The sequence below is a fragment of the Crocodylus siamensis genome, chromosome 10 (assembly GCF_052110815.1).
Source record: "Crocodylus siamensis isolate JL-2025a chromosome 10, ASM5211081v1, whole genome shotgun sequence".
Classification (NCBI taxonomy): Eukaryota; Metazoa; Chordata; order Crocodylia; family Crocodylidae; genus Crocodylus; species Crocodylus siamensis.
The window spans coordinates 38318875-38342164 of NC_143404.1; the positions used below are offsets into that span (position 1 = coordinate 38318875).

Here is a 23290-nt window from a genome sequence, read left to right on the forward strand (position 1 = left end):
TCTTGTGTAATGCTCCTCATTCTACCTTCAATACCTGAACAACTGTAACCAGTACATTATGAAAAAGAAACCAAGGTATTCTTGAAGTATGCCTGCCAATACGATATGGTATCAAGTTGGCTTCAGATTAAAAGTTTATTTCTAAGGGGCTGTTCACACAGCACAAGACAATTCTGTGTTGACACACATTTTACATGATCCACATGTACCAGCTCCCAAACACAAAGCAGTGTTGCCACATTAATGTGGTGCTGTGTACACACCAAAACAGTCCGTCTTGAAATAGAACTTGCTGAGGTGTGCAATACCACACTAGCCAAGCTACATTAGTTTATGTTTTGAAACTAGCACACATGGAACAAGCAAAGCTAACACCAAAATGGTGACATCACATCTAAAGTATGAATGGGATGTGCCTATTGACCTCCGCTAGAGATATATGGCCAGGTTACAACCTTGAGAACTGTCTCTTGCAATTTTTATATATTAGCCCACTCTTAATAAAATGCATCTTCCTTGCTATAGAACAGCGTTTCTCAACCTTGACAGGTTGAAGCCCTCTTATTTGAAACAACAAGCAACTCAGCAGCCCCTTAGCATTTATTAACAAAGAATAAAATCTGCATCTACAACAAGCCAACAGAATTTGTAAGATTTTTTAGAGTTTCAAAGAGAAAAAAAATTCTGCAACACCTTCTTGTAACCTCCCCCTGGCTGGGTTTTATGACCATCTACTTGAGAAGCACTGCTTTGGAACTTTTCAAAGTTAACATGGCCTTCAGAGGCTTTATCAGGGATTTCAGTTTGGTTTTGGCCCTTCATGAGACACTCAAGTGTTACTGACAAGATTTCTTAGACATTAGGGCTGAAAGGGACCTCGTATGATCATCGGGTCCAGCCCCCTGCTCAAGGGGCAGGAAACCAGCAAGGGTCAAAGGATCCCAGCAAGATAAGTATCCACATGTTTCCTGAATGTGTGATTGTACCATCTCTGGGGGGAGTCTGTTGACGAGGCCTTGGGGGCTCAGACAGTAAAGAAATTTTTCCTTATGTCCAGCCTAAAATGTTCTTACAGGAGTTTGTGACCATTGGACCTTGTCATCCCAAAGGGTCTCTGGTGAACAGGTGTTTCCCCAGATGCTGATGCACACCCCTTATGTACTTATAGGCTGCCATCATGTCACCCCTGAACCTGCGCTTCTCCAGGCTCAAGAATCCCTTAGCTCGCAGCCTCTCTTCATAAGGCTTGTTCTCTTGCCCTCTCTGATCATGTGCATGGCTCTCTTCTGGACTCTTTCAAGGTCCTCTATGTCATTCCTAAGTTGTGGAGCCAGAATTGGATGCAGTACTCCATCTGTAGCTTCACCAAGGCTGAATACAGTGGGAAGATGACATCCTGGGTCTTGCTCAAGATGCATTGGTAGATGCAAGCCAGAGTTTTCTTCACTTTGCCAGCTGCCTTATGACATTGGTGACTCATATTTATTTTGTGGTCAGTCATGACTCCCCAAGTCTCTTGCAGTCATGGTGCTAGTGAGTGTAGCATTGCTGAGCCTATAAGTATGATGCGGGTTTTTATTCCCGAGGTGGAGCACCTTGCATTTCTCCATATTGAATGTCATCAGGTTTCATCTGCCCACCTTGCCAGCCTATCAAAGTCAGCCTGGATTACCAGCCTATCCTCAAGTGTGGACACTCTTCCCCGTAATTTGGTGTTGTCAGCGAATTTGACCGGTCCACTTTTGACATCAGTGTCCAGATCATTTATGAAGACATTAAGGAGTACAGGTTTGAGAACAGAGCCTTGGGGGATGCCACTAGTCACTAAGTGCCATGTTGATTTGGTTCCATCAACTATCACTCTCTGGGTCCAATCTTGGAGCCAGTTCTCAAGCCATCGGACTGTGGAGTAGTCTAGGCAGCAGCGGCCCAATTTTTCCAGGAGGACATCATGGGACACCAGGTCAAAGGCTTTTTTAAAGTCTAAATATATGATATCACCCTCTTCCCTTTTTTCCAAATATATGATATCAGCCTCTTTCCCTTTTGACCGTCACCTGAAGAAAATGAGATTGGTCAAGCAAGACCTACCCACAACAAATCCATGCTGTATATCCCTCAGATTCTTTGGCATCTTTTCTTCAGCACTGTTTCTAAAACAGTTTTCTTTGGCCGTGCAAGCTTAAGAAAACAATGAGCCTAAGGAAAGTTCATCTTTATATTTCATAGCATTTCAGATGGAAAGTTTTGAAGGGAGCATACTATGGACAGTGACTTCCATATTTCTGTCATCCTCTGCAATTTTGTGTTTGCAGAGTCAAAATCAAAACTGGTGTCAAAAATCATCAAATATGAAAATGGTTTAGACAGGCTTTATAACAACAGATGTGCTCAAACTTCCTCCCTCCAGTATTTGCTTACAGTGTTTTCTTCAGTTTCTCTTCTTTCTCCTTGAACTCCTGTAGCTTTAAGACCAGCGTTGATTGGCTGACCACCCACCCTAAAGGTAGCTTACAGCAGGGATCATCATAATGTTAAACTAGAGGTGCTTGCCATCTTCATGCAGTGTCCCTAACCAAGCACAAGTATTGACAGAGAAAGGCTTTTTCCAAGTACGGCCTGTCTCATAGTGATGCATCATCTTTTAACAAGCTACATCAGCAACCTCATACATCCCTTCTACCCTGGAACTATCAGAACATTTTAAACGGTCTTCTATTTAACTATTGCCCCACCCCCAAATAAAGTGACTATGTCCCCTATACACTGCCAGCATCCATCCTAGATGGCTTAGAGGGAAGGACCCTTCCTCACCTGGCTTCATAATCATTGCGGATAAGTAGAAGGTGCTGCAGGATAGAAAGGAAAAATGGCTCTGCTTTGGAATCTTTTACTGTATTCAGGAGTATCTGGAAGACATCACTGAAATCAGTGAACAAAGGGTTAAGGAATCAAAAGGTCTCTGGAAAGATACACAAGTGCCCTGTTGATTCTCTCTAAAGACAGGAATCGATTTTTCAGTGTCATCCTTAACTTCATCCATGCATATTTTCTCTCATTGAAAAAAAACCTTTGCATAGGGAAGAGACGTATCAAAGGCCAAGAAGGGTGGCAGAGTTCTTCTCACTGAGACTTTTTAAAACCCAACTGATCTTCACTAGTTGACATTCTATCCCCATACTGGAGAAATTAAGTTTGTTGATACCCACTTGCTCCCCTTACAAGAGATCAGGTACTTCATTTCTTAATACCTGTTCCTATGGACCTCAAAACAGTAACACAGAATCCCCAGTTTGAGCTATTTGCCCCTCCTCCCTCAAATAGTAGCACTCTACATGAAAAAACAGCAGAATGTGTGCATCTTGAAGCAGGGAGTACTGGAAGAAGTATACAATCTACTTGCACATTCCCTTTTTGCACCTGCTTGTATGGCGCACTGGGCAGAGGAGTAAGTATGGGTCTATAAACATACAGATACAAAATCTCTTATTTCTGGGAGACCCCAAGGTGCCACAGGAGTTGCACAAACCCTCCTGAAGCTCTCATTCCATCTGCTGATCGGGTATGTGCCACTTTCCAGGCAAAGGAATTTTCAGCTGTGGTCTCCTGTTACCTAGGAGGAATCAATGGTCAGCAAGGTATGGGAGTAGGATTCTTTACTCACTCCCTTACCACCCCATAAACAGGGCCTGAGCAACCACCTGTCTGTATGTGATCTTGCTATCCTGCTAATGGAGGTAATCTAGAGCGAGACGGAAGAGGAGTAGGAACAGCAACAGCAGCTACCACTACCTTACGTTTTCACTAACATCTAAACTGTAGTTCCCAAGCTCACATTTGTCTCCAAGAGTTATTTAAAAGCTAGTCTCTGGACTAATGGTACAGACACAAATACTATGTACTATAGCTAAGAGACTTATAGCCTTTTTATACAAAGGGGAACATTTTCAAGCATGGGAATGGATGTTTAATTAAGGTTTTCAGCCCAGGACTGAAGAAAAAATTTCTGCTGCTTTTGCAAAACAGAAGTTCTTTCACATGCCCTCTGGTGGCCAATTTCAAAACAGCTCAACTTACATATTGCACAACATACACACTTTGTCCATAGAAGTCTGATCTAAATTTGAGGCTTCTGGAAGTATCAGACAAGTTGTGTTCCATAAACTCTGCAAATATTGAAAAATCAGTTCTAATTCTAATTCAACTGTCAAATCTCAAGTAGAGGACCAGCATGCCTGCCAATATGTTCACTTTGCACAACTGACCTGAGGCATCCTAGAAAGCAGTGGGGCACTTTTGAACCAAAAAGACTACAGAACCTAGGTGATCTGATAGCATTGGCTGAGCCTGGGTATTCCCCGAGTACAGACTGGAGACCGGACAATATAATGATTCCACCTTTCTCCCACACTTTCCTGGGTTTCACTAGCAACAAATGAAAGGCTTGAATCTGTTCAAATGTCCCATTCAGTTGCATCTGTTCTTGCTGTAGATGGGTTTGAGCTAAGAAACTCTAGAGATGCTCCTGCCTCAAGCCTATCGTCTACCCAATAAGCTAAAAAAGGATATTCCATCTCAATGCGAATATCTTCTAGGCGACTCCTGAGGTCTTCTGAATCCTCTTCACCATGTTCTTCAAATACTGAAAGCTGTACCTTCAGCTCCTCATTCTCCAACATTCGCAGTTCCTGCAACATTACATGAGAGCACACATCAGAAGCATACCTAATTAGATGGCATGTTATGGCACATAATGTCACTGGGATTGGGGGGGGGGGCGCCACCAACATTAATATGCAAACCGGCCTACTAGAAGTCCCAAGAGAATGCATTCTCAACAGAAAGGAGAAGCCTACTACTCAGCATGTGAGTCTTTGTTCACAAGGAGAGGAGATGATTGTAGACTGCCAGCAAAAGGACCATGATTACCATCCAAGTAAAAATGTAAAAATTCATGTCCAGAGGTACGTATCCGTAAGCGGTAACGAAGGGATAAGAAACCACTACCCAAGAACAGGGTTGCAAGGTGGCACATACTATCCCTGCAGCACAGAGTTAGGCCAGTTTGCAGCATTGCTCTATCACTGCTAGAGCTTTTGAATGGTTCTAAGAACCTCTAATATGAACACAACAGCAGAGACAACAGCTGCTGCTCCCTCCTTTGGATGTAAAGGCCACACAACAGGACGGATAACTGCTCCTTACTTTCAGGATGTACTGCAATCCTGAACGCATCAGCTCACTGCGAATGTGTACTCTGAAGTCAAGCTCATCGGCTGGGATGATCAGGGCATTGATCAGTTGCATACAGGCTACCTAAAAAAACAAACCAGAAAGCTTCTTCATAAGACATCCAAGACCCATTCCTTACTCAGAACTCCTGGCCAGGCTCTCAAAGTGCCAGAAATCTACTCAGATCAATCAGAGGTTTGTTAGCATACTGCAAAAAACAGGGAAACATCAGGTGGATGGCATTTAGCTCTCCCATATCTTATTATGATCAAGGAGAGCTATCAAACAGCTAGCATATATCCCCTCTGCCTCCTTCTTGGTAGAGACAGCTGTCAGAGTTTCATAGTTGGTGGGTCAGAAGGGACCTGAGTAGATTATCAAGTCTGACCCCCTGCCATGGCAGGAAAGAGTACCGAGTCAAACGACGCCAGCAAGGTGTTCATCCAGCCTACTTTTAAAGACCCCCAGAGTAGGAGCCAGCACCACTTCTCTTGGAAGCTGGTTCCAGATCTAAGCTGCCCTGACTATGAAGTAGTACCTCCTGATATCTAGCTTGAATCTACCCTCTGCCAGCTTGTGACCATTATTTCTTGTCACTCCTGGTAGTGCTTGGGGGAACAGGGATGCTCCCAATGCCTGCTGGTCCCCCTGACTAGTTTGCAACAGGCCACTAGATCCCCCCTCAGCCTTCTCTTGTGGAGGCTGAACAGGTTCAGGTCCCGTAGCCTCTCTTTGTAGGACCTGCCCTGCTTCCCCCATATCATGGGGGTGGCCCTCCTCTGGACCCTCTCCCATGCTGTCCACATCCCTCCTGAAGTGCGGCGCCCAGAACTGGACACTACTCCAACTGCGGCCTGACCAGTGCCGCATAGAGGGGGAGGATCACCTCCTTGGACCTGCTTGTGATGCATCTGCTTGTGATGCTTCCTGACTGCGTCCCCACATTGGCGGCCATGTTCATCTTGGAATCAATAGAGACTCCAAGATCCTTTTCTGTCTCCATGCTGACGAGAAGGGAGTTCCCCAGCTTGTAGGTATGCTGCTGGTTCTTCCTCCCCAGGTGCAGTACCTTGCACTTGTCAGTGTTGAAACCCATCCTGTTCTCATCCGCCCAGCCCTGTAACCTGTCCAGGTCCAATTGCAACCTATTCCTCCCTTCTAGCGTGCCCACTTCTCCCCACATCTTGGTGTCATCTGTGAATTTGAACAGGGTGCTTTTTACCCCCCAGTCCAAGTCGCTGATGAAGTGCTGGCACCAATCAACCCTCTCTCTCTCCCCCAGCCCAGAGTCCACAGTCTGAGGTAGCAAATTACCTTCAACGTCACTGAAGTTCCACTTTTTAGACCATCCAGCAAGGGTCTGAATCGCTCCACTTCATCCATTTCTGCTCGTTCTGTCAGTGCCTCCAAAACCCTCTCATGCCTGCAATAGTTAGAAAAAGGTATCAGCAGCCCCTCACTCTAAACCAGGAGTATGGACATTTCAAAATAAAATAAAAGGTTTGTAGGGTAACATCAGCTGGGAGACTCCAAAGGAAGCCAAATCATTGTCAGAGGCTCAAGAGAGATGAATAGTAGAATGATTCCCATAGCCACATACATGTCCTCGGGTTGAGGCAGGATACAAAGGGCAGACAGCAGCTTCATGGCATCTATCATCATGGAAGGGACTTTGGGGTCAACTGCTCTCGCCAACAGCAGGATCCCCTCCTCAGTTTCAAGCATTGTTTTGATACCAAACTGAAAGGGAAGACAGGATGAATTAGTGACAAAACATCTGCTCAATGTCAGTCTCATCCTCTCAGCAGCTGGAAGACTAAAATGACAGACTATCTCCTATGCCTTGTCTCAAAGCAGCCAGAATCAAGATCAGCCAGAGAAAGACATTAAATGGGATCTGACACAATTCCCAGTGTGGGTTGGGGCAGTCGTACGGGAAGCCCATGGAAGCAGAAAGCGAGAGAGAGGGGATGCAGCAAGGCCATAACAGGGAGGGATAAAGAGGATAACCAGAGGAACAGAGTGAGTTAAAAGGAATAGTATTAGATGTTTCAGAATGTATGCAAATAGAAAGGGACGGAAGAAGTGCCAAACAAGTTTTAATTAAGAAAGGCAGGGAATGTGGACAGGGGCATTCCTGATACAGAGTGGAAGGAAGCAGAAAACAGGGAAACGATTTAGCAGTTTTTGGAGTGTCTACGTATGGGAGGGAGATGAGAAGAGAAAAAAAATACAGAAAGAAAAATATGGTATAACAAACTCCAAAAATCTGGAAAGTATGGAAATACTTTTGTAGGGTATGGAAAGTATGGAAAAATAGCGGAGCCCTAGAAAAAAAGGGAAGTGAGAATTCCAAAATGCTGGGGGAGGGAACTGAGGTGCACCACTTTGGTAAAGACGACAATTTATTGAAGAGTTAGGAGTCTCCACCCTCACTTCCTTTATCCCAGTTTCAAAAGACTATCTTATGAGGTTAGGGCAAACTGAACACAAGGAAGAGGTAGTAGAGTCATCCTGGAGTGGGAGAGGGGCCTCACCTTGTTGTTCATGAATGCCTTCAGGCACCGGATGATCTCATGTTTATTCCGGGTATCATATGAGCTGCAAGGAAGGGAAACTAGATCTATCAATTTGCATTTTTTGTCAATCACTATAGTCACATGGATGAAGATGATCTTCACATTCTAGCCCTGTGGTTCTCAAGCAGAATCCCGCAAGACCCTTTCAAGGGTGCTGTGGCACAGGTACCATAGCCAGGTGAAACTGTCTTGTGCATCTGTTTCTGGGAGGCACCTGTGGAAGCAGTGGTGGCAGGAGGGGGTCAAATGAGACAGTACAACAGTTTTTCTCACCTGGGATGCTGTTAAATTCATGAAAGTTATGGACAGGTGCCTTGAGTTTACAAAGGCTGAGAGAAACTGTTCTAATCAACTTAAACTCAGTAATCCCACAATTCTCAAATGAAGCCAAATGAGGTCTTTTGTATTTAATGCTGCACTGAACTTCTGCCCTAATCAAACCATACCTGTATTCAAAATAGACAGAGGAAAGGCCCCCCCAAATCTCATAGTGCAGATTGGTAACCCAGGATTGCTTTCTTCCTGTTGCCTTTATTCACAATTAGCCAATCCATATGTGCCCTACACCCTTATGGGCCTCCAAAGAGACTATAAGAAATTTATAAGCTCATCAGGACAGGGTCTTATGAACAGTTTTATAAACAGTTCCTACTCAGTCAGTCCCTTACCTGGGTATCTCATCCTTTTCCTCATGAAGCACTTTTAAGATAGACAGCAGGGAAGCGAGGCCCTCATTTCCAAAATTCTGCACCCAGCTGTAAGGAACACAATATAGTCATATCAGCAGCGCAAAGAAGGATGGACAGTCCAAGACTCTCAATCACCTCCTGTCCTGTCTCTCCTCCACTCATTTTCAATGCACTGTCCACAGTTCCCAACAGCCAAGGAACCAGTCTCCTTATTTACATCTCCAGGTCCCTGCCTGGTCTCCTCTGATTCAGCCAGCCCTTTACCTGACAGGGTTATTGTTCAGTGACACTCGCAGAGACTCCAAACAGTTGAGCAGCTGGGCATCCCTGGGATTTGATTTCAGCTCCTGGATATACATCATAGGCGACTTAGAGCTCTCCTTTTGATTCATACCCTACACAGGGAAGAAAGAAATCAAATTCCAGGTCAGCTAGTTTTAATAGTAGCACAAAAAAGAGATTTTGACTTTTTATTGTTCATACACACGCACGCGCGCGCGCACACACACACACACACACACATATGCTCTACGTATGTATTAGCATTTTAATCAATCAATCTGTGACTTCTCTTAGTAGGCAAGACAGACTGAGCTCTCTAGAAGGATGGTGTTATTTGGTATTATTTTTGTACTTTATATGGATGAATAGAAGAGGAGATATTGATGTCTGTCACCATTTATGTTAGGCTGAAGTAGAATATGATCCGAGTTCGTCCCAGTGGCCCTTGGTACATCTATACATTTGTATCATGCTATCCTTGGACTACCTTGGAAAAAATAAATCCTAGAGGTGACGAGCAAAAGGATTATTTTGACTGATTTCACATCTAACAAAAAAGGGCACAAACTTCTAGACAACCCAGCAGGAAAATCTCTCTCTCTCAATTGATACCATTTGGGTATGCATCAGCAGTGTTTGTTTGCATAGGACCCAAAACTAACTCACCCAACTTTCAGAAAGTCACATTCAGTTAAAACAAGAAGCCCCTAGTTTTGACAAGTAACTTCAGTGTTCCCTCTCTTCCAAATACTATCTAGGCAACCTCCCCCTTAATCCAGTGCATTGTAATCAAGTTCCTTCTACCTGGGTGGCACTATTAGTTTTTAATGAAAATGAACTAGACCCTGGGCACCATTAACACGTTATTCCCACTGAGGCCCATAACATTTCTTGAGCTCCTATACAGCATAGCAGTTGATATCATCAGTTTGAACTGGTGTTCAAAGAATCATAGAAAATTAAGTGTTAAAGTATTTAATGACAATTTCTCTGTTTCTTCACATCTTTACATAATAGCTGTTGAAGGTTTGCGGTTCATGTACGAAATACAATCTTGTTCCAACTACAAGTTGACACTACATGTAAATTGCTCCCATATTTTCAGGTTCAGTTTTATGAAAAACAGCTCCCCCTCTCCAAATATAAATCAATAGCTACAGATAAAGTCCTTGACCTGCAATTGCTCTTACAAAATCTCACAGAAGAATCAAATAATCAAGGAAAGGATGCAAAGAATTAAATACAATAAAAACACAAATGGTTTCCTCTGTATCGGACAAGATTTTACCCAAGACTCATCATATTGTCTTCAAATATAAAAGACAAATATTTTAGTTAAATAGAAACCGCAACAGGTTTAAACAAAAACTGGCTCTTATTAAAAAGGCAATTTGAACTGCAGCTCTGGAGTCAAAGTTCATTGACAATACAGCCAAAACCCCGGATCCAAACTCTTGGTTTTAGGAATTCAATTCCAAATTTTCCTAATTTCTGAGGGATGTGGGACAGGAGAAAGTGGGTAGTTCTGGGAGAATTTTCTTACTCCTGTTTTGTTGGAAAATGCTACTATGTTAAATTCAAAATGTTTCACTATTGCTTTTGGCCAACTTCCAATTAATCAAAAAGAAAGGCTTCCAACAGAACCCTGCATGCTTTCTTGTCATCTCACCTCATAGGCTCCTTCTGGGCCTGTGGTTCTAGTAGTAATCTGCAACATTAACTGTTTAGAGCTGCTACCAAAGGTTTCCCAGCTCCATGCTCCCTACAATGGACCCAGGGGTCTGGAAACCTCACCTGACATCAGGTTTTTTGGAATTCTGAGATCTTAGCCTGCCTGCCTTCCACTCTGGTAGAGAAGACTAAGCAGTTCCATGGGAACTGTGGGATCATGGTGTTCTGGGTTCACACAGCTATGGTGGCTCTTCCCCAATACACAGGACAAAGCAGATCACTTTGTGCAGCAGTTTTAAGGGCCATGTGGGCTTTAGGATTTCAACAGAGGGTCATGTGCTTTGTAAAATAGTACTTTATTGTTCCAGTTGTTCCAAGTGTTATTTTTATGTTTCTTTTAAATGGGAAAAAGGCTGAATTATAACTGGAATGTTACGGTACTTAACAGGGCCCTGGTTTCTGACTAGAGGTCTTAGGCCCTATAGTAATATAACTAATAAGTATACCTCGGAATAAGAAGACTACCTGAAGGTAGATTGAAGACACACACAGATAAGGAATCAGACTTAAGGACAAGGTCTTCCTTTTAAAGAATTAGTGAATTTAAACAAAATAAATAAAATAAACATAATCATCTTCAGCATGTGATTTCATTTAGTACTAGAAGCTCATTATGTGAAATGGTTTAGTCACTTACAGCGCACACAGAAGTTACAGAAAATGCTTTGTTCTAAAACGTCTTCACCTGACCCCTTACGCAATGAGGTTCAGATTTTCACCCAACTGCCATTTTTTTAAGCTGTTTGCAACTGTGCACTTGTGTTTGGTCATGGCTATATACTACTTTCTATGGCAAGATTGGGCAAAAATTGTCATTTCTGTCTGTGCCTTTCAGGTCTAAGATGATACATTCCACAACAGGAACAAAAACCCTTCCTCATCAGTGAAATCCAGTTCATCCATGACTGGTTAGTTGCTCTATACTAAGATCTGATAGTTGTCACCTACCCATTACAAAGACCTGAGCTGTAATTTTGAAAAAGAGGAACAGAAAGGAGTGATCTGGTAAAGAGAGAACACTGGGGAATCCTATTAAGAAGAAGGATTATATGTAGGCCTCAGGAAAAAGAAAGGAAGGAGCCAACTCAGGGCAGGCTTACCCCAAGAAAAGATGGGTTGATTCTGGAGACAGGTTACTGTGAAGATGATCTCAGCAGGGCAGGACTCACAGGTGAAGGAGCTTACGGTGTGGATCACTATAGAAAGCCCTCCCACAGAATGCCTGAGGAAAGGTCACTGGGAAGTGTTGCAAGATTTGCAAAACAGTGCCACTGGAAAAGAATCTTGAGAATACAAGCAGAGGAACTGAAAATGGTTGGTTAAGTTTATGGGGGGATAATTGAAAGTAGGGATTCAGGACAGTGATACAAAGACTTGTCTTGCTGTAAAGGTGTTTTGTGAAATATCTTATTTGAAGAGATTCTGTGGATGGCTATGATTATACTAATAAATTATGCCTATAAGCAAGGTTCAGATTGGACTTTTGAGGGTTAACATTCCTTTCCTAGGAGAAGAATGGAAGGTGACGATTGGGGGTCTAATCCACAGTAGAAAAGGTACAGTTTCATAGTTGGTAGGGTCAGAAGGAACCTGAGCAAATCATCAAGTCTGACCCTGCGCCATGGCAGGAAAGAATGCTGAGGTCAGACGACCCCGGCTAGGTGATTATCTAGCCTGCTTTTGAAGACCCCCATGGTAGGAGCGAGCACCACTTCCCTTGGAAGTTGGTTCCAGATCCTAGACACCCTGACTGTGAAGTTATGCCTTCTGATGTCTAGTCTAAATCCGCTCAGTCAACTTATGGCCATTACTCCTTGTTACTCCTGGTAGTGCTTGGGGGAAACAGGGACTCTCCCACTGCCTGCTGGTCCCCCGTGGCAAGTTTATAGATGGTCACCAGATCCCCTCTCAGCCTTCTCTTGTGGAGGCTGAACAGGTTCAGGTCCCATAGCCTCTCCTCAAAGGGTCTGCTCTGCTGCCCCCTGATCATGTGAGTGGCCCTTCTTTGGACCCTCTCAATGCTGTCCATGTCCCTCCTGAAGTGCGGTGCCTAGAACTGGACACAGTACTCCAACTGCGGCCTGACCAATGTCCTCCCTTTTTTGAAAATGGGGACCACACTGGCCCTTTTCCAGTCCTCTGGCACCTTGCCAGAGTACCACGAGCACTTGTAAAGCTGTGCCAGGGGTCCAGCAATGACCTCTGCCAATTCCCTCAGCACCTTAACAGTAATGTTAACAGTAATGTTAGCCCTGGGGACTATGAAGGGAGTTGGGGTATGATTTGCCTTTAATTGCTACAGTTGACCATACAGCAAGCTGTGACAGGCTCCTAAATGAAGTAAGAAATCCACCATTTTCCCTTGCAGCTTATTACTAAAGGCTACTCCATATAGTTTTAGTCTTTACCCCTTTTTCTTTTCCACCCACTCAATTTTATAATGGCACCTACAAGCTCCTGTACTGTTTGAAGTAATCCCAGCTTGTGCCTGAGAACATTGGAAAGAAGCTAACCAGAACTATAGTGAGAAAAATGGCCTTTCAATCTGAATGTCAAACCTGCTGTTGGGAAGAAGATGCAGGGACAGTCGTGGAAGAGGATGGGGCTGTCCTGCAGAAGTGGGACTTCCTATAAGAAGGTCAGCATGCAGGTCTCCAGTAATAAGAGAAAGAACTGACTCCAGTATCCAAAGGGTTTCTCCCAGTCATGTGTATAGGTCTTTAAGAGTCCTTTAGGGCACAGGTTAGCATCATTCTGCAGTGGGGAGCTGCTTTAACAGAGCTTACTTCATGAGGTTGGAAGTGGCCCGTACTCAGCAGCCACTGTCCCTCCCCACAAAAATGCTTCCAAAGCGCACAGACGCTCCGCCAGCTCTGTGCACCACTTCAAATAGCTCTACAGACCGGATCTGGATCATGAGCCATAGGTTATTAACCCCTGCTTTAATGTATGTAACAACTGATCCATATATAAGCTAAAAAGGTCTGCCCTTTTAAAGGGAAGGTTTTCAACGGTTATTTAGATGTTTTAAAAATGGAGTGCTGCAGGTTGGCCACAAGTGCCGTGAGTGGCATGGGCAGCCTCTATGCATGGCACACAGCAGATCAGGGAGGAAGCAGGGAACACAGCAACTGATAAGCAGGAAGCAGAGAAGATCAGACGGGGGAAGAGGATTGGAATAGCACTAGAGAGGGCACAGGATGTAAGTTGAGGCACATGTGCCAAAAAGGTTGGCCCTTGCTGCCTTAAGGAATGTCAGAGGACTGTATCAGAGGCGATGCTGATAGCAGCATCTAGTCAGGGAATGGAATCCTGTATTAGAGGCTCCTGAAGGGAAATTCTAGCTATTAGCTATCCCCAGCATACCTTTTGCTTCTTGCGAGAGCTTGCCAGGGAACTGTGGCAGCCTGGCTGAAGTCAGGCACTCACATTTAGTGACCAGGCCTCGACAGCTGGCTAACAGATGCCAAAAAGTAAACTCACCTGGCCAGATGGCCCAGCTTTTTAGGATCCTGGGGCCAGATCCACAAAGATGTCTTTTAATGTGAAATGTGTAGGCCTTGGACAACGTTGTGGATTCAAACTTCTGTCCTTAGGACTATCTAACTACTCCTGTCAGTCTAGATTTTTGTGCTACAAATATCATTAAATAGCCATACATGAGAACAAAGCACTCCAGTTCTCTCTGAGGGACATCCATGCCCTGACTTCCAATCACTTTGCTGCAAATAGAGGCTAGAGTCTGTAACTGGTCTTTTTTTTACATGCTTCAGGACTCCTTCATTTACTGGCATTGCCAATGTGCCTGGGAGGTAAGAATATAACATAGCAAATAATTTGTTTTTTTGCGCATTTCAGATGGACAAGTTCAGAGCATCTGCTATTCTTCTAAGCCTCTGTTTCCTCACATTTTTATCTCTCATTCTGAGTTTCTAATCAAGATGCTAACTGACTGGTGAAGGCAATCTGACTGTTTCTGAAGGGAGAGAGAGAATGGTCCTAGTGGGTCCAGCAAGCTAAAGAGCTGACAGTGGCCCAAAGAAACAAAATCTCAAGAAATTAAAAATTGCGATTCTATAAAAAGATTAAACCATGGGCTCCTGTATGAAATTTTTACCCCATTCTCCTCTTCCTCCCAGGGAGTATGGCGCAATTGCAAGTAAGAAGAATTTGACTCCTACTGTATCTATCATTTTAAGAACTTCTGAAACTCTCTCACCCTTATTCAGTTTCAGGGCAGCTGCTTGCTAGTGCTCTGCCTGTATTCTCCTTGCTGCCAAAGTTTTCATAGCAAGAGCTGTGATACATATCTATGTGGAGTGTGCATGATATGAAAAATAACTGTGGTTGCCTGTCCCCTATTGAGTGGAAGGGGAAAATACTTAGTTCTGGCAGGTGAGCCTGGCTACAGCCAGACAAAAGCACTACTGGAGAAGGAAACTAAAGACTGAGCTCAGGTTATTCAGTATCATCATCAAGATATACTGCTCTTATGACCAGTTGACTTGAAGGCTCTTAGCAAGTTTGAAAAAGTTAGACGGTTTCTTTTAGTAGATGTGTAGATCCGCATCAGACTTTTGAGAAACAAAATTCCACAAGGACCTGGTCATATGTTCATACATTAAAAAATTATTTGGGTGTAAGTCTGAAAAAATCTTCACAACTTTGTCTAAAAATCTTACACAATAGATCTCCTCACATCTCAAATGTGATGTTAGAATATAATCCACTTAGAGAGGACCTGACAAAACAGACTTCAAAAGGAATCTGAAGTTAAGCATATATACCAAGCCCTGTTTTAGAAATATGTGATGAATCAGCCAAGCTATTTCATTATTCCATTTGGTCAGGGATCTTTTAGAACAGCTTATGATGAAAGACTATTTACAACTGATGACAGACTGTCTTTTCATAGAAGGGCAATGTTGACTTGAAGCATTTTGGGGGAAAAATTCAGATTACTTATGGCATGCAAATGTAGGAGAGACTATCAAAATTTTGTTTGAAATTTTTTAGTAAAAATGTTATTTTTTCTATAAACAAAGTGCTTTTTGCAGGAAAAAATTAGAGGATTTTTTTTAATAAAGCTGATTGAAACAAAATTAAATAAAAATAAAGTAACTGATTATTTTCCTTTAAAACATGAAACGTTAATTTTTCTCCACCTGTTTCACAAAACAGCCTAGATATTTAACCAAACCCAATACATACAACAACAGAAAGCTACTGATATTTTCCCCCTTTTTTGGAGAATTTGACACCACTTTGCATATAGTCTGTTTCAATGATTCCTCTGTCTAGTCTGGTAGTTTTTTCTTGGCAAGACCTTTATAAACACGAATCAATAAGACACACAAAAAAACAACCATGATGCTCCTCTTCAGAGTGTTTTTAAAAAGTAAATAACATTCAGAAATGAAAGAAGTTTTCAGAATTTTTAAAAAATAATTATTTCACGAAAATGGTTAGTTGTTAACACTTAGTCACAGAATACAGTAGAAGCTGGATAATTCATAGGGTTCCTAACTCTCTTGCAAAGATGAGGATTTGAAAACTGCTGTGGGTACTCAGCAAATCACGGAAGTGCTCAGCTGTTCACTTCAGCTACTTCCAAAAGGGTAGTGCTTCTCTGACCAGCTGATACTATTGTAGTGCTCTGAGTGAAGAAAAGGCACTCTCTGAAGTAACTACCACAGCAAATAGCTGAAAGGTTCGTCCTTAATTTGCAACAGGTTGCTGTATCAGCTGGGTTGCAAACCACCTGGATATGAATGATCTGGGTCTTACCATATCTTGGTTCACTCTGCTATCTTTAGAAACTATGAAAATTAACTAAATGATGCGATAAACTAACAACAAGTATAAATTAATAACAATTTTAAGCTACTTTCTGACGTACAAATTCACTAAGAATTAACTGGAAATCTTACTTTTGTTCAATTTTACTTGCCAAGTTAAGTGCCATAGAGGCTGTACACCACTTTCTAAGAACAGTTAGGGTCTGAGCCATTTCCTTTCCTGTACATTTCCTTCACATTTGTTCAAGATGCTTGTGAAAGATTTCAGATGCCACTTAAAAACTTCTCCTACAAGGGATGCTTTTGTATTTCTTCCTGTACTTCACTGTGCCCTTCCTTTACTGTTTTCTGTACTCAGAGCAAGAATACTCACAGCTTTGGAAGTGTGCAGATACTGGGACACCATCTCCCTCTTGATTATGATGTCCTTTTCCCTCAGAGGTTGCTGTTTTTCTTCATTCAGATTCATATCCACCTATTGAACAAAAAGAGCCAAATAAAAAAAATATTTATTCAGATGCCCTAATCCTTGGAACAAAATCCCTCAAGTAGAAACATCATGGAATACAATCTGCTCAGTCTGTGGCAACAGAATGCTTCCAACCCTGTCACAGGAAGACCTGAAACCTGTTTCAGTTAGCATGGCAGAATCTCAGGAGGGAAAGAAAAGTACTTGCTTTTTATACAATCATCATACATAATCTTCAGAGGGAAACACCTGAGCTAAGAAAAGGACAAAAGCAATCCCCACTATACACTTCCTTAAAGGAAATAGAAAATGTCCTAAGGAAAGCCAGAGAAAGTTACCTCTTAGTCTCCTTAATCAAGAGCTAAGTGACCAACCTCAAGAATTCTCAGACTGCAGTCTTCTGTCCCAATAATGATGTTACTGTCAAGCAGTTAAGCCACTTGCTAGTTCTTACTCAGTCCAAGACTCTTATGGTTCCCATGAGAGTTCTATCCTACTAAAAAAAAGTCAGTCCCTCTCAAGTCCCTGCCTCTGTTTCACATCTGCTAGGTTTCTTTTGTGGAAAATATTCTTGATTTAATGTTTGCCAATAATACCAAAATCAGAGGGCTATTAAACAACTGAGGAGTCTAAAACCCAACAGCAAAGGTACCAGAGATGGGGATGCAATCAAGCAATTGGCTGCAACATATTAAAGAGAGTTTATCACTCACAAACCCTAGAATTAGAGCCACTGGAAAAAAAAGGGCTGGGACTTAGAAGCTGGATGGAGGGGTGTCCACAGAGGAATATTATAATATGCTCGTTTGGATCTGAGAAACTACAGTCCAAGGGATCAAACAGACTCCCTTCTGCATGGAGGTATATGAAAGCAAAACAGAAGTTGTGGGATGTTGTTTTGTAACAAAGGCCTTGCATAATTAGACATTTTAGAAAAGTGGAAGGCATGGTCGCCAGTTCCTGACCTGAGAAAAAAGGGAAGATATCATTTAGTGTGGGGGTCAAGGCCAGATTCAGCCTGCAGAGCTATGGTTTCAGTGGTATTCATTGTTGGGAGGATCCCCCCTAAGCTGCTTGTCTGTTGCTTGAGACTCGAGCAGAAGGGGGAGGGCGGAGGGGGCTGCTATGAAACAGTGTAGCTGGGCAGTAGGGAGAAATGGGAGCAGCAGTTGGATCCCAATGCCCAGCCATCTCCAACCTGAGCTAGGTCATTTTGCCCCCTTCACTCCCACTATCAAAAAATGTGCCAACCCCTAGTATAGAAAGCAAGGCATGCAGGAACAGAAGGTGGAAGTACGGGTGACTGACTTACCAGCATCTGCTCAAAGAGTACAAGCACATCCTCATCAGGGATTTCCTGCAGCGTCTGGCTTGTGCTTTGAACATCCATATAGGAGGCAGATGAATTCCTATGAGATGCATTGGGTCTTTCCTTCTCCTTCTTTATCCTCATACTGGTCAATCGTTCCAGCTGAGTGAAATTAAAAAAAACAAAAACAAATTCAACGGGATACATTGCCCACCTCTCAGATTTATTGATCATCTTCAACTCTGTATGCCATCTCAAAATCCAGCTAGACTCTCAGACTTGCACTGTTGGCAACAGAGAGAAAACAGAGCTTGTTTAGGAGGTAGTCTTTATACCAAGGGGCCTGAACCCATGCTTCAGGAACATACCAAATGCCAATTAGTAGGGACACTCAAGAGTGAAGATTCAAATATAGACAAAATCCTCTAATACCACACGTAACTGACAACCTGCAGCCCAGGTTAGTGGTTATTCTCTTTTCTAGATATTCATGCACTGTCACTAACAGAGGAAAAACTGACATCTTCTGGCACAACTACTGATGCTATCCAAATTCAGCATCATCCCAGGGAAGTCTGAATCAGCAAAACCCTGAAACCCAGAAGCAGTTTTGCAGCACTATCCACCAGAAACACGACAGCACTAAGACTATTAATCAACAAGGGGTATGAAAGTGGAGCATCAGTCCCAGGCACTGACTTGGGGAGGACACCAGACCAGGGCAGCCCCCTGGGGAGTCTGTGCTGGGCAGCAGCAGTCCAGCACCGCTTCTGTAATAGCAGCAACAAAGGTGGGTAGACCACACCCCTAGCAAGTAAGATTGATACCCCTTCCTGACCCCCGCTCTCCAAACGGTTTTGTCCAGGGTGCCAGACTTGCTAGTTAGGCTTTTAATATTAACTATACCAGACTTGTCCAACATATAGCTTCTGCTGGCCGGTGCAGACCCAGTTGGGCTCCTCCCATCCCCAGCAGCTCGTGGGAACCCGGCTTCAGCCTCACGCTGCTCTGGATGGGACGGACTCAGCCGGGTCAGCACCGACCAGGAAAAGCGGCATGCAGCTGAAGCTGGCTTCCCACATGCTACTGGGGATGGGAGCAGCCCAGCCGGGTCGGCATCAGGCAACAGAAGCAGTGGTGGAGCTGTGTGCCGCTTGGGACAGAACAAGCCTGGCCGGAGCAGCAGGGCCTGAGCTGCATTTTCTCCCTACCTGCGCCAGTCAGTCCTGGGTGGTAAACGGCTCCACCGCCACTTCTGCTGGCCGGTGCCAGCCCAGCCAGGCTCCTCCCATCCCCAGTAGCACATGGGAAGCCAGCTTCAGCTGTGTGCTGCTCCAGATGGGACAGACCCGCCTGGGTCAGCACCAGTGAGCAGAAGTGGCAGCGGAACCGTGTGCTGCTCGGGACTGACCAGTGCAGGTAGGGGGAAAATGTAGCTGAGCCCCTGCTGCTCTGGCTGGGCTCATCCTAAGGTTCATTTCATGTTTGTAAAATGCTTGGATAGCCCTACATAGATGCAATGCATAGAAATGAAAAATTTATTTTGACTTATTCGGTTGGCACCTTGGGCTGAGATTTTCAAAGCTGAGTCAAAAAGCCAACTTCCATTAAAATGAATGGGATTTAGAGGGTTCCAAATCTTTTATGACAACTTTGTAACATGCCTATCTACCCCTTGTTGCAAATCTCAGCCATAGTTTGGAAGCTCAGCCAAAGAACATAAGAGTTTCTGAACATAACAGCATAAAAAGTGCCATGCTTGGTCAGCCCCATGGTCCATCTAGCTCAGTATCTTGTCCCGAACAGTGGCAGAGGTGGATGCTAGAGGGAGAGTTTTGAACTGGTTAGACCCATTTCACTGTCACTTCCTACAACTTCATTGGTGTCAAAGGTCATGTGACATCACTTCCTGATGCAATAGCACTTTCTGTGGGGTCTCTGAAGGTGGCTCGCTGGCCCACTTGGTGATAAAAAGTTCGTGATTTGGTCCCACATTCAAAAAGTTTGGGCACCCCTGAACTCTACCAATGCTTGGGAGGACAGAGATGAGACTATGACAATCTACATTTTGAAAGCAGAGGTAGAGAATCTTACAGGTGCATCCCATAAGAGACAACATGCATGCAGCAGGCTTGCACCAGCAAGAGTTAGGGCTGCTTAGTAAGGAACAGAACAGAATCTAGGGGCACAGCATGCATGGGACACTGAATAAGCTATTGGGAAACAGCCAGGCGCAAGAAAGTTACAGTAGGCGGAAAAAAGTATACACAAAAGAAAGCAACCATCCTTACCTCATCTGCCATGAGTCGCTTCAAAGTCTGTGAGACAGAAAGAGGAAGGAGAAGGGGAGAAACAATCAGTGACATAAGAAACACTCTAAATATAAAAAGGAGGTGAAGGGGACGAAGAGAGGTAATGGGCAGTAATAATCCAGATTAGTCCATGTCTTTTCAGACCGAACACAGGAGGACAGAGCCAAATTGCCACATCCTGAATGCTAAAATGGTGGTGGCAGAGTGGGGAAGGAGGGAGAATTAAGCCACCAGGCAGACATAAAGAAACTCTACAGGTTTAAGAGATGAGAGCTAGAGCTATTAGTTTTCTTTTTGCTCACCTCAAAATAATTTTGTGTCATCATATAGTTAAATCCTTCCTAATGATATGCAATGATAAAACACATGGCCCGTTGGGGGGAAATCAGAAGCAATCCTACCCCTTGGAACAGGAATAGGCAAAATACAGCCTGGGGGCCGGATTTGGCCCACTAAGCCATTATATCCAGCCCATGGAGCCCCTAAAAAAAATTAGAAAATTTATTATTTATTTGCTCCTGGCTGCCTGTCAAAGATGGCAGGAGCCAGGGGCAGTAGGACCTAAGGGAAGCCGGCAGCAGGACCCAGCAACAAGGCCCATCTAGCCCTGCCCCCCCAACTAGAAGACCCTGCCTACCAGAGGCTTATGGCCTGGGACCGTGGGGCTGTTCCTGCTTCCCTGTGCCAGAAAGGGAAATGTGGCCCTTGACAGATTACCAAAACTTGGTAAGTAGCCCTCTACCCAAAATAATTGCCCACCCCTGCCTTAGAAAGATGGAAAACTGGATTTGAATATATGATGTCCCCTTTCCCTATTGTGGAAGGGAGCAGCACGGACTTATACAGTGTCTTCAATGGCAGAACTAGTACCATCATGCAACCATGTTGTGGGATTATAGAACTGGTTCTTTTTGCTTTTGCTTTGCACAGGAGAGTACTGTCCCTGAAGAGGTGATCAAGCCTTAAAATTCAGTCATGTTACTAACAACCACACGGCTCTATATCTCCACAGCTTTGTTGTACACATATCCTTTCAAAGGTCTCACTGGACCCAGGTATTCCTATAGCATGGATTTTGCATCTGTTTTCCAAAACAGACAACTGCTGGTTTCAGGGAAGTTGTTTGAGCTTCTGTTAATGGGCACAGATGATCAGGAATGTTAAACAGGCAAGTACACCACGCTGACATCCAAAAAAGGTAGAAATGAACTTCAATACTTATGGTCCTTTGTCAGTCATCTGGACAGATAAGATATAAGGAATATGTCACACTGTATATATACCCTTTAAAAACATGTTCTTGTATTGCACACATTGCCTCATGATAATCCACAGCAGGATGCTACCTCCAGCCCCAAACTTCCAGAATAGGACTGACTGAATCCTAAATTCATTACTTATTTGCCAGATACTTTTTCTATACACAGAAGCCATGTCTTTATAATTTGTTATAATCCAGACATTCCAGCAGAGGGCAGAAATAGCCAATGCAGAGATAAACTGACGATCTGTAGCTGCTCTAAGTGCAGGAAGACAGTGGCACAAACTTAATCAATGCAGACTAGGTCCATAAGAAATATATTTTAAGACCACTCCAGAGAATGTAGATAGGGGCCTTCTCTGCTCCTTCCAATAGCAAGCCCACACATTAGGGACTTGTACACAGAATCAGATGCGCTATATAGTTCAGTACCCCGTACCTAGGATGCCAACTCCAATTTATCATACGATTTAAGCCCCTAATCTGCTTTGGGGATGGATCACTCTTCTCCAAGAGTTTAAGACTGCACAACCCTAAGAGAACCAAGACAAAAGCTCCTCTGATACCACAGGCTCATGGTATCTGCAGCTGCATTATTCCAAATGTCTGTCCTGTGAAGTTCACCCTCAGTGCTGAATTGTGCTCCACAATCTCATCTTTCATGTAAAAATGAAACTGTTTGAAGTTGAAATAAAAACCAAGTATAATCAATTCAAACTTCTGCAGAGTCTAAAAAATACAGTGTGAAGAGGTATGAACACCACCTCTTACATCTCAGTCAGGGCAGACTGAACTCTGGTGAGGTATCTAGCATTCTACTTTTTCACCAAGGAATAACCCCATTCTGCTGTAATCATGTACCTACTATCTTGTTTTACATCACTCTGCCCCTAGCTGCTGCTTGCTGTCCTGTTCACCTGCAAATGGAAATTAATCAGATTACAGCGCACAGAACAATCACAGAGCAGGGAGTCTGGCTAGGGCCCCGTCTGAATGGACTTGCCTCTGCCACTGGAACTTCTGTGATAGTATTGCTGGAAGGTCTGGTGGCTGGCAGCAGCTACCACTACCGATCCACCACAGCATGTGTACATCAGTGCACTTTTCAACAGCTCCATGGAGTTCCACTCAGCAACTGCAGTGAGTAAGCCAAGCACATTGTGGGAAAGCACTGACTGTTGAAAGTACATAACTATAGCTAGGTGCGAGCAAGTGCTGGTCCCAGGAGTGGCCATTTAGCCCTTGCCATCCTGTGACTCTCCTTGGGCAATCTCCTCTTCACTTGCTGTTCACACCTTGATACAAGGGAAACTGCCCCAGGGCTTCCCAAGCCTGGTCTCCTCCTCACGACCACAGGTGTCCACAGTCACTGCCTTATGGACCAGTTATGTGGGCTCCATCCCCCCCAATACCCATTCCCATGCCTTGCAGATGACATACTAATACATGCCCTTCCTGGGAAAAGGGCTGCCAACAGTCTTCACCCCTCCTGAGTTATGGGCTCCTTGGCCACCTTGGTCTACAGCTGTAGTCCTTTAGCTTTGGTCTTCTTAGATTAGGGGTGAGCAATTATTTGGGCCCAATGGCCACATCAGGAGTTTTGAAGGGCTGTTGTGGGCTGGCAGTCG

The 23290-nt window shown here is 43.8% G+C and overlaps 1 protein-coding gene across 1 annotated transcript in view; it reads right to left on the reverse strand.

Moving 5' to 3' along the window:
- DIAPH1 (diaphanous related formin 1) overlaps positions 1 to 23290 on the reverse strand; it is a 138485-nt gene that overhangs the window by 80652 nt on the left and 34543 nt on the right. The window contains exons 2-12 of the mRNA XM_090020725.1: positions 20381 to 20407; positions 18093 to 18251; positions 16685 to 16786; positions 8765 to 8895; positions 8480 to 8566; positions 7770 to 7833; positions 6833 to 6972; positions 6547 to 6655; positions 5206 to 5316; positions 4570 to 4688; positions 2815 to 2931 (exon numbers count right to left, since the gene is read on the reverse strand). Of these exons, the coding sequence (XP_089876851.1) occupies positions 2815 to 2931; positions 4570 to 4688; positions 5206 to 5316; positions 6547 to 6655; positions 6833 to 6972; positions 7770 to 7833; positions 8480 to 8566; positions 8765 to 8895; positions 16685 to 16786; positions 18093 to 18251; positions 20381 to 20407 (1166 nt within the window). The remainder of the gene's footprint in view (positions 1 to 2814; positions 2932 to 4569; positions 4689 to 5205; positions 5317 to 6546; positions 6656 to 6832; positions 6973 to 7769; positions 7834 to 8479; positions 8567 to 8764; positions 8896 to 16684; positions 16787 to 18092; positions 18252 to 20380; positions 20408 to 23290) is intronic.